The sequence below is a fragment of the Mycetomoellerius zeteki genome, unplaced genomic scaffold, assembly GCF_001594055.1.
Source record: "Mycetomoellerius zeteki isolate Tzet28-1 unplaced genomic scaffold, Tzet1.0 scaffold64, whole genome shotgun sequence".
In the NCBI taxonomy this organism is placed as follows: Eukaryota; Metazoa; Arthropoda; class Insecta; order Hymenoptera; family Formicidae; genus Mycetomoellerius; species Mycetomoellerius zeteki.
Genome location: NW_017257654.1, coordinates 1,519,953 through 1,538,572, shown reverse-complemented (window position 1 = coordinate 1,538,572; position 18,620 = coordinate 1,519,953). Strand labels below are relative to the sequence as shown.

At 37.9% G+C, this 18,620-nt stretch overlaps 1 protein-coding gene across 1 annotated transcript in view; it reads left to right on the top strand.

Annotated features, from left to right (window-relative positions):
- Window positions 1-2,389: 2,389 nt before the first annotated feature.
- The window catches only part of LOC108728818 (serine/threonine-protein kinase 17B), a 133,834-nt gene continuing 117,603 nt past the window's right edge, over window positions 2,390-18,620 (top strand). The window contains exon 1 of the mRNA XM_018457605.1: window positions 2,390-3,182. Within this exon, the coding sequence (XP_018313107.1) occupies window positions 3,049-3,182 (134 nt within the window). The 5' untranslated portion in view covers window positions 2,390-3,048. The remainder of the gene's footprint in view (window positions 3,183-18,620) is intronic.

Sequence of the window (18,620 nt, the reverse complement as noted above, 5' to 3'; positions counted from 1 at the left end):
GAGGCCGCATTAGCGTCTTAAGACATTACTTAAGCTCTAAGGCCGGTATTCATAGTCAGATCTTATTTCAAAACTGTCTTAAGTAATGTCTTAAGATGCTAATATAGCCCTCTGTTTGGCTTATGACATCTTAAGACTGTACTTAAAGATAATCTCAAATATAAGAATTGATTATGAATACCGACCGATATAAATCTGATTCCGCAAATCTTCATTATTCCTGTTTTTATTGCTTGTATTTATGCATTAAATTTAAGACGTACCCTGTTCTTATTGTCTGCGCTTTTTATTGCGCTTTAACCCAATTTTAGATTTTAGTGAGTTGGATCTGTTCATGTCGCTCGCACTTAATGCACTCAGAATCTTCGTTTTTTTTCTCTTCAACATCCGAATTCCGAATAAATATTTATTTTGTTTTAAGTGCAAAAATTTCAAGGGATTTCAAACAATGCGAATAAACTTTTTGTGTTATCTGGTATTGCTACTGCGTTGTCTAGATTCGAGTAGCCAGCTCCATGAGTATAAGACACGAACGTAGAATGGTCATCCTTATCGAGAACGCCTGATTTATTTAATCGTTGGAAGCCTTAAGTATCGGCTTATTAAAAGGATCTATAATGTACACAAGTATAGTCGTAATCGCCCCCTCCCCTTGATACACAATACTTGCCCCCCCCTTTTTTTTTCCCTCTCGCTCCTCCCCAGCCACTGTTGCTTCCTCCCGCACCGCGGTGCTAGTCTTTCGCTGCAAAACCGATAAATTATGCATTCCATTATTCATGCTCGCTCGCCGTAATCATGTACGGTGGTTGACAAGATTCTGTCATGCTTTACAGGCCTCTGGCTTCGCGTTTGTTTGCTACTCCGAGAAGTAAGGAGGACCGTTTACGGCAGTGAGAGAGACTGCAAGCTATTCAATTTACCGTCTCTGAATACAGCCGAGCTTTGAGGATATGGAAGTCCGAAGGATACGCGGAAGGAGAGCGAGAGAGAGAGAGAGAGAGGGGGGGGGAGGTATGCTTGTCTAGTCAAGACTGTGCGTAAAATTCGAAAGGCCGAAGAAGAGATGCCGGAAAGCGATAAATTATTTATAAGCCACACTTGAGAAGCTATCGCATAAAGTTTCGCGCTTGTCCTGTTGCATGCGCGCGCATATTCAATGAACTTTGAAATGTTAGATATTAACGATGTAAAATAGAACGGAAAATTATCATGATGCCTGTGGCTGCATGAGCTGTTAAATCGATATAGCGCGCGCAACTATCTTTTAATTCAAACGATTCGAATGAAGTTTGCCACTTACAACTTGTTAGAACAGAATCATAGCGTTTGAACGCAACAACCGGATACGTTCTCTATCTTTTTGATGTATGCATGTTTGTCGATATTTTAAAAATAATAACAACGTGTGTGTATTTATCTGATTATTATTCTTGATCAATGCGCGAGATAATTGGAAGAAGTCGTAAAAGTTAAAAAAATTGTATGTAGCAATTTAAAAAGTTTGTTGTCAAATTCAATACATTTCACATGTCTATTCTTTTTGTGTTAATTTAATATAAGATGAATATATCGATAGTAACACAAATATTACAAAAACGTTGTAAAAATTATCAACATAATTTAACATTCATCTTTTTCATTTGTCTTAGAATTTTTGTTGTTAAACTATTTTCTTATATTTAATGTTTTTATATATAGAATTGATATACATATTTCAATAAACTATTTTATATGTAATTTCATTAACTATTAAATAGTTTATTCAATTATGTGTATTAATTCCACAGATAAAACTTGTATAGCTATTACACCTATATACTTTTACTATCTATGACCGGTATTCATCGATTTTTATTTTAAGATCGTCTTAAGTAATGTCTTAAGTAACTAATGCGGCCCTCTGATTGGTTCGTAATATCTTAAGACTGTACTTAAGACGATCTTAAATATAAGAATCGACTATGAATATCGGTCTGTCTTTTTTTTAACAATGAATGTAGATGTAATGGAAAAAAAGAGAATGAAAAAGAAGCAGAACGACCACATAGTCAATGACGAGAAAAATCTTATACAAACAGGTTTCTTCCTGTTATGCTAAAGTCAGGTCAGGTACATATAACTAACGTTCGGTTTAGGTATGCGCGTAGGAGTGGAAATCAGGGGAATCCGGGAACATTAATACGTCGCCTAAAGGTTTTGAATCCGAAGTTCGTGCTCTAGGCGAGATCTCGAGAGCGAGTAGGAAGTAAACGGGCGGCGTATTCGAATCGTACCGTTCGGCCGCGCTCGTCGGCGCTCGGCGGACTTCGCGCGTCACGTGGCTCCCCCACTCCACTCGCTCCCTCTACTCGGCCAGTCGGCGGTACTAGCGAGCAATAGTGGGGACGCGAGCGGCAGGCATAATTCGCACAATTGTCGGTGGACCGTCGGAACGTTTGGATGAGCGCGTGGTAAAGGGTTCGAATCAAGGATTAGAAGCGTGCGCCTCGGCTGCCGCGATCCGGTACGCGTGCCTCAAGAGCGGAAACGACGCGAGTGCACGACGCACGTTTCTCCGATCTGGGCCCCCGAAGTTGGTTACGAAGCGAAGCAGCAAGTTCCGAAAGTGTCCCGCGAGTGCAAGCGCGGCGCGCGCACGACGTGCGGACAACTTCACGCGGTAGGCGCGTGAACGGCGGTGCTCGTTGGACGATTCGAATTTTCTGCTACGTTCAAGTCGAGGGTCGATCCGCATCCTGTTTCGCATCCTGAAATGTGTGTTGCGGTCGTGACGTTCATCACGCGCGATAGCGACGCGTTATTTCGTCCTCCGTGGCAACGTTGACGGAAACGAGCGCGCCCCGTGGCGCGCTACCACGATCGCGATCGAAGAAGATCGACTGCGAGTGACAGAGAAGAACGGCTCGAGGAAGGATAAACAAAGACATTCTGTCAGTGACGCTATCAGTGTGTGCGCGGAATTTTGGGATTTTGTGCTACGTTGAACGGAGACTCCTGGAGTTTCGGTGTTTCCTTTTTGTGTGATCGCCGACGGCAGTAACGGCCATGACCGCGGACAGCCTGTTCGAGACTACCAGCATCCCGGGGCATCTCGCTCCCACGCCCGAGAGACTGGAGAGACTTCTCTCGAAACAGACCCTCGAGGAGCTCTACGAGGTCGAGGAACAGCCTTTCGCACGGTAAGCCACGACTCGAAACACGCGGCTCCATCTTTCTCTCTCTCTCTCTCTCTCTCTTTCTCCTTCCTTCCTTCGCCTCTCTATTCTCTCGATCGCGCTCCACTCTCTTTTTCCCCCCCTCCGCTCCCCCCCGCCAGGTTGTCTTTGTCTTCGCGTAACCTAACGAGGCTAGGCCGCTTCCGACCTACCGCGACTCCGGTGACCTCCCGAGGTCGAGCTTAACCTCTTCCATGTGCTCGATGTCTATCAATATTTACGCTCGAGTCGATTGCCATAATGAACGCCGATAGAGAATGAACGTTTTGTTATCGTGATATTGAATAGGCTATCCTACCTGTGTATTGTGTGCGAGCACAAGTGGCTTTCTGTCAAATTCCACGTAAGAAAGTTTGTTTAACGGCATTTGCGGTTTACATTGAAAAAAGTCTGGTAATAACTACCAAATGTTTAGTGTAATAATGCCAGTTAAATCTTCGGTTAATATATTATAATAAAAAATATATTATAATATATTATAATAAAAAATTATTTAAATATTTTGTAACTATTTAGTAATTGTTACCAAACAGTTTATTATATTATTATGTTTGTTAATACTTATACTAAATATTTAGAAAAGTAAAGTTTTTTTGTGATATTACCAACATTTGATTGAAATTATTTCATTCAACATTTGGCAGCAATTACAAGACTTTTTTTTTAGTATATCTGTCATTAGTGAAGTAGTTTATCAAAGATGACACCACGGAAAGTATGAAAGTCAATATTGACATTATTTTTTGAAATTCCTTTTTGATGAATGTTTTTACGTGTAAAGACGTTAAATGTAGGATCATGATATAGATAAAAGATAAGACAAAAGAGGAATATACATTCTCAATAATGATCTTTAGGAAGAATTTTATGAAAATTTAATAGAATTGAATACAGTCTGTGAAAGAGAGAGAGAGAGAGAGAGAGAGAGAGAGAGAGAGAGAGAGAGAGAGAGAGAGAGACACACACACTCGATTAATATAGTTAAAATAAATCATAATTATATACAAATGTTGCAGATATGGAAAATTATATAAATGTTATTGTAAAATCGAGTAACTTTGACCCAAATTTTGATGCCCAATTAACACTCATATAAAAATCAGGTCATAAGATATTTTAAAAAACGTCTTAAAATGCCTTATTTTAGATATGGATATTATCTAGACATGTTTTAAAATTTGGATCAAAGTTACCTCATTTTAAGGGGCGTAGAAAGCCGATCATAGATATAGGTGCGAAGTAGGAAGGTTGATAAAGAGAAAAATATATTTGTTATACAACTTAAAAAACGAAGTTTTCTAGAAAATGAGTTTGGATTTTTTAAATCCATTAAAATTTTATAATATTAATCTTTAAATACATTTTAACGTAATTACTGATTGTAAAGAAATAAAAGAATCTACATATTTCGAGTATATATACACACACGTATATATATATATATTTCCGTTATCTTTTTGTAACTAAAAAATTACAATTTTTAATTCTGTCACTTAACGGGGTGGAATTTTCGCGAGATTATTAATGAGAGATTCATGCAAAGTGGATCAACAAAGTTCGTAGAAAATACACTGTTAAATTCATCGTGACAAATTATGCTCAATTTGAGTTACTTTTAATCATTTCTATAGATCGTTCCTACTCAATATAATATTAATTTACAACTAAAATAATGGAGTAAAACAATTTAACTCAAGGAAATATATTAAATTTGATTCAAATTTAGTTTATTATATACTAAATTTATACGTAAAAAATGGACATTGTTAACTTTGAAATTAACTATATAATTGGGTTGATTCACATATGGAAGTTAAAAATAACAAAATATATTGTTTAACTTGATAGATTAGGTTACTATTGCTCTTTTGATATCTAACATTGTAGATCTGGCAATTCCATCTTTGATTTGCTCTGTTTTAGTGAAGCGAGAAGTAAGGTAAAAAACAAGGTCTCGATATAAAAAAAAAATACGGTTTACAAAAGATTCTTGTGCGTAAGGAGTCTTATTTCTCACATTATATGAATTATCCGATCGTGTGCGCGAGAAAAGGGGACGCGATTTGATGCTATTGTGCGAGAGCGTACGATCTATCATTAAAGATGATAAATGCGTGCAAGGTAACGCGAGATGCGGGTAATTAGTATCTCGTGACACGCGCGTGTTTCAATGAGATTACTCGCGGTTTTAATGGAAGCGCGAGCGCAAAAGATTTTTAAAATACATATATATCGTATCGCGCTCACGTATGTAGCATATAACAAAAGAATATAACGATAAGGCGTATTATGTCTTGAAGATAATTCGAATGGTATAAAGTACAGATTAACTTTAGCACGCAACAAATTATCAATTCAATTATCAGTATCATAAGATATCGTTAATGGCTTATTTACGCGCGGTTTAAGTCTTGCACATCGCGAGGGGTTAATAGAATTCGATAATGTACGAATGATTATATTAACTACTTTTAACGCGATTAATCGCGAGACAAAAATCATGAGGGTTATATCTCAAGAATATTAAATTAATTTGTACGATTTTCGTTTTACGGGAGACAGAGACGAGCGAAATTTTATCGTCACTAAATTTTACGTCGTATTTACGTCTGCATTTAATAGTCGTATTAAAGTCATCGCATAATCACATTACGACACGTGCGTTATATAAAAAAAATGCGCGTTCGCGTTATTCGCGCCTTTCCGATTTACCTTTGACTAATTTTTCGTAGATTCCCTTGCATATTAGGCTTGCGTAATTATGCGTGTTAAATCACATGCGTCGACAGAAACGCGCTCGTAATGGAACCATTTCACATGTGTCTACGATTTTTTAGTGATCTACCGCGGGGAATACTAATGCAACCTTTTCTTGCTGTAGATCGTTACACGCAGCAAGAAAGTAACAGCTCTTCTAAACATATGTATCTATAATAAATATTCTCGCTGCGGTATTTTACCATCGTTTATACTAAATTTCGTTCAATCTAGATAAGAATTATGACTATAAACAACCGTAGCGAGATGTACGAAGCTTTTAACGTGTAGAACAAAATGACGTGTAAATTTCATGAGATATCAGAAGAAAGAGAAAGAGGATGATGGACGAGAGTAATGAGAAAGATTGAGTTGCGTGAATATGTAGCTTTAATACGATTGCGCGAGTTTTAATGGACTCTCGCGTTTGGTATTCGACGGTTCCGGTGACAAAAAATTTCGTTAAATTATTTTGTTTCGAGCGACAATGACAATATGAATTTTTCTTTAAGGGGATTTTAAATTTAAGAGGCCGAAGTCCAACGGAATTGTTGTTTTACTGATTAAATGAGACTTAAACATACATACGATTTACGTGACATCGACGCAATAATTTTCGTAAAGTTTACGAAAGTATCGCTTTTAATTGATAAAACACGGACTTTAGGATCCCCTTAAAGCTGGGCCTTAAACCGTACTACATCCAACGGCGTCAATCGTTCGTCGTGCAGGGCCCCGGGCCATCTTTACTTCGGCCCTGGGGCCCTCTTCGTGAAAGAAAGTGCTCCCACTGCGAGATCGAGGTCGAGACTTCGTTCTTCTCGTGTCGATACACTCTTTTACGACCTCGCTTGGAAGGGACTCCCGCTGCTCTCTTCTCGAAGCCGTTGCGGAAAAGAATGAGAGAAGGAGAACTGGGAAGAAGAGAACTCAAAACGGTCTCTTTCCGAAACTTTGCAAGGCCGTTCAGGGCCCTCCACAATCCACATGGCATGCACGCGGATCCGAAGCTGCGTGTCCTGTGAATGGCTGTTGTATTTAAAGGAAATGGATCCTGGGAGAAATCCTGGAATGTGGTATCCATATGTCTGATTTTCAAACGTATGGTTTCCCACAATTCTTTATAACGATGATGTAAAATTCATGAAAGACAACAAATTGCATACAGTTGCTTGCGGCCATGCACGACATAGGTAAGATTACCCAGTTTACAATAGATCTGTTTGTTTTAGTTTAACTTCTTGTGGAGTCCATTTTTTTTATTTTCTCTTCAACGTGAAAAAAAAAAGAGAAAGTATGTACCGTGCAAAAAGTTAATTAAAAAAAGAACAGGTCTAATGCGACACTTTAGAGAGCCATCGATGCCGATTACGGAGGAGGAATGGAATGTTTTAATTGCGCAAATGTGCAAAGGAAAATGGGACTGATATCATAGCATAGTAAATAAACAAGAAATTTATCTGCGTATAGAAATAGTAGAATACAGCGTTACATTGTTTTCTTTGACCATTTGGGTGGGTAATAGATGACTGTTGATCGTGTTGGGTCATAGATGCAGCCTCTGTGGCGAGATTGCGAGCTGAAAAATCGCGTCGAGCGAAACGACGAAAGCGCAGGGAAAATCCTGGGGTTTAAGATTAATCGCGATAACGCTAATTAACGATTAACTGGCCGCGCGTATAAATCTCTTACATGCCGCACCAAGCTGTTGGAAATCTAACTATCGTAAATTCTCGATGAACTTTAACGCGTCACGTAGATATAATATCCGATAATTGCTAAGCCGGGTAGTTGCTAAACATTTTATCCGCAGCCTTATATTACGTCGGTAAATAAATTTCTGCGAATTAGAAGAGATTCTTCTATCTCGCGTGGCTCTAATATATTTCTCTCCTGAGATAAATACTTTCGATATACGTGTTTCATATATATATTATATATAATTTTTCGTGTCACTCTCTACTTTTAGCAAATTCGAGCGTCAGTTTCGTGAATAATCTTGCGATTAATTTACCGTTAGACTGTCTCCGTCCTGGAATTTTATAACTCTGCGAGAACGCGACGCGTGGTGCGACTTCCTCCGCCTCTCTCTCTCTCTCTCTCTCTCTCTCTCTCTCTCTCTCTCTCTCTCTCGCAGTACGTTATAACGCTCCTTAACGACCGGACGCGCCCGGGACCTTCCTGAATGGCGTTAAGCACCGTCAAGATTTATGCAAACCGTCAATCATCGCGCTTCGTGACAGCGACGGCGCGCGAGGAATGAAAAGTATCAGATAATAATCGCCGCCGCGCTCTGCCCAACACCTGCCGCGTTCTAGAATTTCTCACGAGATCCACCCGGCGCGATGCAACCACGCGCGAGCGCAAATAATTTCATAATGCAAACGATTATCTCGACGTCCGTGTACGCAAATGGGACTGCGCTTCGCCCTCTTCGTATAGTTTGTGTTGCGGAGGCACCGGATTCTCTTAGAAACTTCAGCTTCCTGACGCGCTTTTGTGTGCAGTAAACTACGTTAGAGTCTCTGAAAAGCGGAGAGAAACAGAAAGAGAGGCAACTTTGTAATGTACAAGTGGAAATCTTTACCTTCTCGACAAATACCTACCACTGTTGTCCCCAGTGCAAGCATAACTTTATGGAAAACACTTGAGAGATCAAGCCGTCTGTCGTATTCATCGCTGTCGTGTTATTATATTCTTTTTGTATAAAAAACGCAAAACCGGTAGAAGACAGAGAAAGGTTTTTCAATTACTAGAGAATCTGTGAGTTATGGCTTCAAATCGGTCTCTATTTAAGACTTTATACTTTTTAGACGTATTTAGCTTTTGTGAAAAATCCTTTAATTATTAAAAATTGTATTGTTTAATAATTGAAGAATTTTTCACAATAAATAAGTTTGAAGTCTTAAATAGAAAACGATTTGCGGTATGCGAGGAGATAATCACTTAATGTAATCGTGGGACAGAGTCCCCAGAATCATTATAACATTCATATAAAATCCCAATGTATAATTCGATAATTATATATGCAACCACGAGAAATCATTGTGTAATATTAAATAAAATCGTTTATTTGGATCTGTGAAGCTAGCACGACATTCTATTAATATAAAAAAAAAATAATGACAGTTCCAGTAGCACTTTTCATAGTTCTACAGTTCTAGATGAAAATAAAAAAAAGTTCCGCATTTTTTATATAAAAAAACCAAATTTGAAAATATGACGTGTTAACTTCGCGAATCTAACACGACAACTTTTCTCTAAAATACAAGAAAATGATAAATATTAGCACGTTTAGCAACAGTTCCCGATAGTTCTACTAAAAATCTACTAATATATGCATTTTGAAGACAAAATTCCAACAATTTCCAATTTTTATACATTTTATATATAGAAAACAGCGCGACACTTGAAGAAAGTGTCGTGCTGACTGGTTGTAGCAGTTTTAGCGACAGTTTTCGTCAGTTCTAGCAGAGTTCTATGCTCTACAATCATTTTATGCTACTGGAACTGTCATTATTTTTTTTATATTAATAGAATGTCGTGCTAGCTTCACAGATTCCATTTATTTTATCAAATGATTTCATATGTAGTGAAGAAAATTATTTGTAATGAAATGAAATTGTATGAAATCAAATGAAATCATATAATCAGTGGCACAATATTTCAGATAGTGGTTACCCCCTTAGAAGTATGCTTGCAAGATATCGCACGTCGAGGCGAATAAAATCACAGCTGGACAGTTGAATGCACAACGTACGCGTTTATATTCGCGCTTCGATATAGCGACACGTATCCCAATTGCTAATGACATATCGTATCGCCTGCATATTAAATAAATAAAGTCTTCCCGATATCATTTTTCAACAAGCTCTCGCTCTCACTCTCTCACCCTCGCCTCCTCGTTCGCCATTTCCTTGATCGCGAGTAGGTACGTGCAATCGAGCGCAAACAAATCGCGTCAATGTTTATCTTACCGCCTCGTGGCGTTTGCGACATCGCGTCGTGCGCACAGAGCCTGTTGTACGAATTATTGCACGCGGAATGCCATCGCTCCTTCGTGCCGCCTTCCCGCACAGCGCAAATAAGGATTTGGCGTTGCGCAATCTTTCTCGCCCGCGCGGAAATCGCGCGGCCTCCCGCCGTGCGACTCGATTTCCCTATGAAGGCTCGGTTGCTCTCTTTCTTTCTACACAAAAAATATTATTCTATTGCTGAGAAAAGTGATTACTCAATTTGTTGCCTTTTAAGTAACGATTATCTAATTCAAATCACTGTAACAAATTTTCAAATCTATCTCTTCTTTAAATCAAATGTAATAAAGAATTTTGTCTTGATAATAATCTTAAAATATACTTATATTACAAATATTAGAAAAATTTATTATTTATATTCAAAACAAGAATTTATTTTTATTTTGAAGAATATTATAAAATTGACCGAAGAAGTGATTTTATATAGGGTAACTCCGGCAAATACGCCGCGCTGGGATTTACGCCGCAGAAGTCGGAACAAATAGAAGGAGTGGGGGTAATTTTCCCGTAACTACTCTGTTACATGCCTTTATGTTATATTAGTATTGTGTTATGATTTCAGCTTCTTACTGTTAATATTAATGAATTTATTGTGAGTTGAATCGATTTGTCACTGTAATAAGTAACGCCATCATAAGTTATAATCTACATAAAATGATTAATGTAGGACGTGTAAAAGACTTAGTGGTTATTTCGTGATACATACGTGTAGTGGAATAGTAAAGCATGTTTGTATTATTAAGCATGTTTGCATTATTTGTAAATTTTTCATGAGCCGTACATACCCCCTTTCCCCCTATGAGTAGCCATATATCCCACCCCTATGAGATATGCGGCAAAAATACAAGGTTTAAAAAAGTTTATTTTTTTAATATGAAAAATAAATATTTCGGATTTCTAATATTTTTTTCATAGTAATAGACAGTACAAAGTTTTTACTGATATAGTTCGTTTACTATAAACATAGTAAATAATACTTAATAAATTAAGTTTTTGATAGGTGCGGCGTATATACCGGAGTTACCCTAATAAGAAAATCGAATTTGGTTTAATTTAATAATCTTGATTGAAGTATTAAAATCTAGGATAAAGTCTAGGATTCACAGAATATATTTTGAATAAATTTGATGTTTGAGATAAACTTATGATAGATTTACGGATTTGTAAACTTTTGAAATACTTAAAAAAATTAATTATTATTACTTGCGTATGCAGTATGTGTTTTACTGTGTGTATGTTTGTTAACTGGCCACGTAAGGAGCAGTTTTGCATAATGCATAATTCATTAAAAAATTAATCAATCAAAGTCCTTTATTTTCTTCCTTTCTATGAAATAAAAAACTCTGGTTGATTTTCATATGCTTTATCTGTGCAAAGGTCTGTGCTCCGGCCTGAAGACTTATTCATAACCGCTCATACAGTAAACTGGCGATAAGCAAAGCAGCCTCGGCGTCGCTTAACGGCGCGCTGTCAGTCCGTAGACTTTTCAGTCGCGTGCACGAATCGTCAAGCCGACGCCATAAACGTCGGTTACGGAGGGGTCTCGGTATAAATATTACGTCTATATCGGCCTTAGGGAGCGTTAGTCGCGGGTGAGTGTAAATAAACTCGTGGCGAGAGAGAGCATTCCTTTCCCACCAATTAAGCGATTCTGGCCGCGTAATCGATACTTACGGCAAGAGAAGCCCGCAAGACGCGGCGTTTTATGTATATCGAGCATGTGCGTCGACTCATCCGCCAATTTGCAAAATTGCCTCTTGCGTTAAATGTGATTTCATTGCCACATTAATCGTCGTCGGCGCGCGTCATCGATGATTGCGCGTCATCCTTATTCATTTCGAGAATAGAAAACAGACGATTTACTTATACCGTTTTTCAACCGATGTTTCGCAAAAAATTTCCAAGTGCATCAGAAAAATTTTAGAGAAGCTAAAGAGAAGCGAAAAAAATTTAGAAATAAGGCGCAAAATGTTTTAAGAATTGTGAAAATTATATTGCATTATTCTTATTTTAATTAAAGCGATATTAACAATAAAATTACTTTTAAAACGGTAAAATGAAAAGTAAAGTTTTAGAACTTCACTTTTTATTTCTGAATGTCGTAGAGCTAGTAGTATTTGATAAGAAAAGATATATGCTGAAGTAGGTGCATTATACTGTTAGATTTCAAAGCAATGGTCCTTTGAATTGAATAACATTTTGTTAGTTTTAACTTCTATGTCTGTCGAAATGTAAATCAATGCAGTTCTATGATTGAATTGCTTAGTTTCAAAGTAAACATCCATAATGTATGTACTTAGTAAATATTAAATTAAATTTAAGTCAAATTTAATACATTTCTTGATTTAAACTTGTATAATTTCATCATTTTAGTTAAATTAACAATATATTGAATAAGAGCAATGGTGATTTGAAGAAATCATTAAAAACAACTCAAAATATAATTTGACATGAATTTAACGCTCTAATATATTTCAAGAAATTTGGCTTGTTTTTGCAACAGGTTGAAAAACGCTTTACATTATGAAAATCGAAATATATACAATAGCTTCTCTCTTCCTCTCTTACACGTGTCTCACGAATATAAAAAAATCTCTTACGAGTACGGTTGTTAAAAGGCTCGAAGTTCAAGAGATTCTCGTCAAAGCGTGTTTTAATCTTTCGAGGCTATGTCCTTACATGATTTATTCATCGAACGCTTTCTAGTGTTCTTCCATTTATGCACACACGCTTGAGGATAATACAGCGCGTGTGTATGTACAGTCATCTTCTGAAGATGATTGTGCATGGTGGAAAAACGGCGTTCGAGAGTCATCGACGCATTTTAATCAGCGAAAATGTTTATCGCGTGCTATCCGCGGAATATTGAATCGTGCATACATGTCTTCAGTAAAAGTTGTTTGAGAATTTCCGGATGAGATGTGTAAAGCGTTTCGACAAATTCCAGATAAGTTGAAGTAGAGACGTTGGTAATATTATACTACTTTACGCCATACGAATCTCGCTCTTTTTCTCTATAGAAATTAACCCTTTGAAGCATGGTGGTAACCCACGTTACCACCTAAACTTCTTCAGTTTTTGGTCGTTTATTTTCTTATTGACGCATTTAGGTCTGGTTCTTTGTGTTTTCCTGATGTCTTAGAAGTAGAAGACTATTAAAAAAATAGTTTAGTAGTCCTTGTTATTTATTGTAACAATTTTATAAATAAACAAAGATCAAAAAAACCCTTTTTTCGGAAAAATTCATTTTTCGCCAGGTTTTTTAACGTTTTAGTTTAAAACTTCATGTAGGGGTTTTTTTGTGATCGCTAATTATTAATCCGATGACAGATTTCCAAAATTCAAAATTATTGATTCAAAATGACGGAAGCGAAATGCATAAATTGAGTTTTATTTAATCCATCATCTTGGATGCAATATTTTTATATTTTGACTTTGAATTTGTAATCACAGCGACCTGAAAAACCTCCGTATATCAAATTTCACAGAAAAAGGTTAAAAGGAAAAATGTACGCTTCAAAGGGTTAAAGAAAGAATATTTGCTAGCGATACGAATAGAGCGTGGCAGTTTTATGTTACGTAATTTACATCGATATTGTTTCTCCGCGTCTCGTATCCATGGCGAATATTGGCGAGAGATGCCCCTCGCGATCGATGGAAAGTGGCCCTGTCTCCCGCGTGTGTACATTTCCTCGCGCGGTTTCCGGTGGAAACGGAAGGTGCGGCGATGGCCTTCGCGTACGTGTCCGGCACGATAACGAAGGGAAAGGAATTCCCTTATGCGGGCCCCCGTTCCCGGCGGTAAATAAATACCTGCGATCTGCTCTCGCCGCGTGCAGCTCGTAAAACGAATTGTGTTCCGAGATGTCCCGGGATATTGGCTCTCTCGTGGTCGGTATATATCTTCGGTCGGGCGCAGATCGTCTTTTTGTACGGTCGTTCGATTGCTAGTGGTGGAAGTATTCCAGCGTATCTTACTTATAAGGATATAAATATCGAATGGCAAGTGCATAGCGGACAGTCTTGGCATACTCCGCCTGGCCACGAGCTATTTTCAACCCACGCCAAACTCGCTCCTCTCTCGGAACTCACCCTGTCCTCTCTCCCTCCCCCCTCCCCCCTATCTTTCTCTTTCATGAATCTCCCGCTTGCTGCCCCCGTCCCCATCCTGGTTCCCCGTCCCATGCTCCTTGCCCGTATCCCTGTCGCTCGCCTTCGTATGTATTTCTAAGGTCCAACCTGATACCATAAAGAGTGTTCCCCTGACAGTGTCGCGCGTTTAAATTCCTGCGGCGCGCGGCACTTCATAATTCAGCGATATCACATAGTGCGCGATGTCTCCTTGAAGCGCACGACCGCCGCGTCGCGTCGGTACCCGATATCGCTTCTCGAGGGGGCACGTCGCGTCACGATTATTACCCTCTCAAATGAGATACGTGTGGATGACGAAAGATACATATACACGTGTTAAAGGTATGCGTTCGCTTTGCGGCCAGGGACGTAGCTACTGTACTGCAAGACACAAAGAGACTGTTTTCCAACAATAAGGTATACAGATGACATGGTGTAACACTGTCCAACACAAAGTATTCTAACTGTGGCACATTGTTATACTGCTCGACACTGTAAAATGTACGAGCGTGTAAAATGTGTCAGTGTTACCTACTTAAAAAAAAATTATTTGATAGCCCCCCCCCCCATGCTTATTTTGTAATAAAATCATCAAAAATCATTAATCTTAAAAAATTTATACTTTAATTTTAAATTAAAATCTAACACTTAAAAACCAAGTCTAGATAGGGGAAACCGGGTCTCGTTGGCACAGTTTTCACAATTTTGGTATTAGATTTTTTAAACAATTAACTATTATGATTAAAATACATCGGTGTGATAGAGAGAACCTTTCTCTACATTTTCATACTCATAATAGTTCTATACATTGTTTACTTTCTTTGCAATAAATGAAATACGAACATGCTGCATTGCAGTTAACGTGCCCCAATATGTGGGGTAAATTGGTATACATATCACAGTATAAATTGCCTTTGTGATAAATTCTATATTAAATTGTGGCGGTAGTATCATTGAATTAGTTAGGCCGGAAAAATGGATCGTGATCGATTCGAAGTATGATCGACTGGGGGCGAGCCGCCACAAAATTAACAAAAACGTAATAGAAAAGTAGTAGAAATAAAAATTAGAGAGTAGATATGTACTTCTTAGTAAAAATTGTATCTTTCAAAGTTATTTTGTAATCGTCAAACAGCAAACTGTTGTTACTGAAAAACAAATATAAATTCTTTTAATTCTACCTTATTTTAATACAGACATATTAAATATAAAGTGTTTTCAGAGTTAAATTGTAAATGAATGTTCACACGTGCGGTACAATAAGTCACCTAACCTTTCCTTATAATATGAGCCACAGTACTCTATCCCTACACACGTCTGATTTTGACTATTTTATTGTAATAAATTACTATTGTTTTACTCAAAATAACGTGTTGTATACTGACAGACACTTTTCTTTCAACTAATAATACATCACTTAGATTTGTTTCCTCAAGCCGAAGGACATAATATGAAATTATGAAATGATCAAAAATTGACTTGCCTGCTCTTGAATTAGATTTTTTTTCTTTTTCTATTGTAATACTGTTTAATTTAAGTGAAACTTAGGGAGAAGTACCTATGTTATAAAAGAGATATTTTGCAGTAACTTTTCCATTGTTTCATTTGCCACAAATACATAAACGGAACGCAATGCCAACTTACCTCTTGTGCCAACGAGACCCGGTCTCCCCTACTCGTAAAGATAGGCTAAATACTCGTAAAATAAGAATGGATGACTGTAATGCACTCCACTCTGGTATGTGTTATATTATAAAACTGCGTTCCAACACAACAAGAACTTAATACATACACACACACACACACACACACGCGCGCGCGCGCGCGCGCGCGCACGCACGCACTTGGTGCTTTTCAGCAAGAGACAGTGTGACATAGTAATTATAACATCGTTTAACATTGATAAACAATAAAGATATAATGATTTACTGTAACTGGTATTTATAGTTGGTTCTTATATTTATGACCGTCTTAAGTACACTCTTAAGATGTCACGGACCAATCAGAGAGCCATATTAGCATCTTAAGACATCACTTAACACGGTCTTAAAATAAGAATCAACTATGAATACCGTCACAGAGCAGTATCAGCATCTTAAGACATTACTTAAGACGGTCTTTAAATGAGAATAAACTATGAATATCGGCCTATATCACGCGGTATCATCTATCTCTTGCTGGAAAGCATCCAATGTAACACAGCGTGTCCTAGCTGGAAGACAGCCAGTCTGTGTTGTCCGTTTAGCTCCAATACAAAGCGACAGAGATAACATCATATTGCCGTTTGATCTCGACTCTTGTGACAACGATGTATATCTTCATATCAAACCTATATGAGAAGAAAAATGGTTTCATTTAATACTAACGCTGAACACATTTACGATAAACAAATGCGTGTTTGTAAGCATCCGTAAGATATTACTTGGGTTTAACTGAGTTCAATGGACAAATCGCCGCGTGCACATGACTTTCCCGTTGGCAGCGTCACTCTGATTACGAGAAATCGTTCCCGCGACGATGCCGAGAGAGAAAAGGAATGATGGAGAGAAGGAGAGGAAGCGATCGAGTGGAAGGAAAAATCCAATCCACGAGATCGAACGACGACCGTGCGCTCCGGACGAGTTAATGCGACAGGAACGGGCATGCCATCTGGAAAGTGCCCGGTAACGGCACTTTGCAATTAGTGCGCCAGGCTGTTAGGCCTGCTCACTTGTTCGGGCCTCGTGTCGCGCGATCCGGTCGCCGAAGACGACCTTCCGTCGAGAGGGGAAAATGAGATCACGGGGCCCACTCGGCAAATCGATTCGATACCCGTCATGGATCCCTCGACGTTTAAATGGAGGGTGGGGAATGTGCCATATGCGAACGATCGGCGTCTATTCAGTGCATTGATACGACTTTGAATAAAATTATGTCGCATCCGAAATTATCTGGGAGCCCCGAATAATTGTGTTTGCCCAATTGTTGCAGCGGTGCAGCTGTCGCGTCGTAGCTTCAAAGCGAGCAATGCTCCTTGCGTTGTTTTAAAAGCGAGACGGCGGGGAAATATTATTTAATTATATATATCTGTTAGTAATAGTAATTCATTTAGATATCGCAATTACGATATCGAGTTAACTACGCCAACAGGTTTCTTTAATTTAATCATGTAAAGCTGTCTCTAGATGCTCAATATTATTGTACAATTATTGATGTACTCTTTAAATATAATTAAAAACAAATAGTCTGGAGGTTCAATATAGTCTTTAAACGATCACCCCTACAGCATAAAAGTTGCAGCAACAATGCTACAACATTGCAGCAATATTGCAGCGTTATTGCAACGATATTGCTGCACGTTCTGTACTGTATGGGCAGTAATATTGTGAAATATCAAATATTGTATAATAATATTGTGTAGTTAGGTTTAAAAGGAATAGTTCGATATTTGATATGAACGAGATTTTATAGTTCAATAGTTTGTTTTTATTGCATACAACGAATTCATGTACGTTAGAAATGCAAAGAAATCCCTCGAGACTTTCTCGAGATCGATTTCGACAAATGTGTAATACGAGAACATCAGCTGATCATTATCGCGCGATTTCTTTCTTCGGCAGCCCGTTGCAATCGACGCTACAGAATTTTTCTTTACCCTGGATCTACAATAGAGTTTTAAGCCATAAGAAATGGACGAATCATAGTTGATTATTCTCCTCGAATTCGACTATAATTGGTCAATTTCTTACGACTTAAGGCTTAAAACATCTATTGTAGATCCGGACTTAATCTTGCGACGGTTCGGCGTAGGAAACACATTTCGTGAGATCCAGCTGTTTTTCTCGATAAGCAACAGCTGTCCCTTTCCAAGTCCCTTGTCGTTGTAAGTCGGACCTTGTGCACAGTTAGGCTTTTAAGGATGCTTCCTGTGCATGAAGCAGTCGCGTTTAGTCACTTAGCATGACAAAGCTTTCTCTCTCTCTCTCTTTCTCTCTTTTGAGAAAGACGCTTCACGAATTCTATTGATTTCGACGCACGCGTTGGCGGTAGGACCTTCCACATTATTTTGGTTGATTCAGTCGCGGCTGAATAAGCATGCGCTGCTTATTTTGAATGTCCTATGACACACTTATTTAAATACCGTGTGTATTCTCATCAATATTATTTATTTGCTTTTTTTTTCTTCAACATAGCGTGTCGAACGTTAATAAATAATGAATATGTTATTGCTCATTCTCTAGCGTGTTTAATGTCTGTTTTTATCAATGTAGATTAATTTTAATCTTGATATAGCTTATCTTTTATCTTTTTGCAGTTTTGAGAATTAGAAAAAAATAAAGAATCAATTAAACTGAGATTAAAGTTAATCTACACTGATAGAAACATTAAATTCACTAGAGGATGAGCAATAACATATTTCAACAAATATAGTACATATGCAAGTATATATAATATAGTATATACCTAGATAGTAATTCAGATTGAGAGAGAGAGAGAGAGA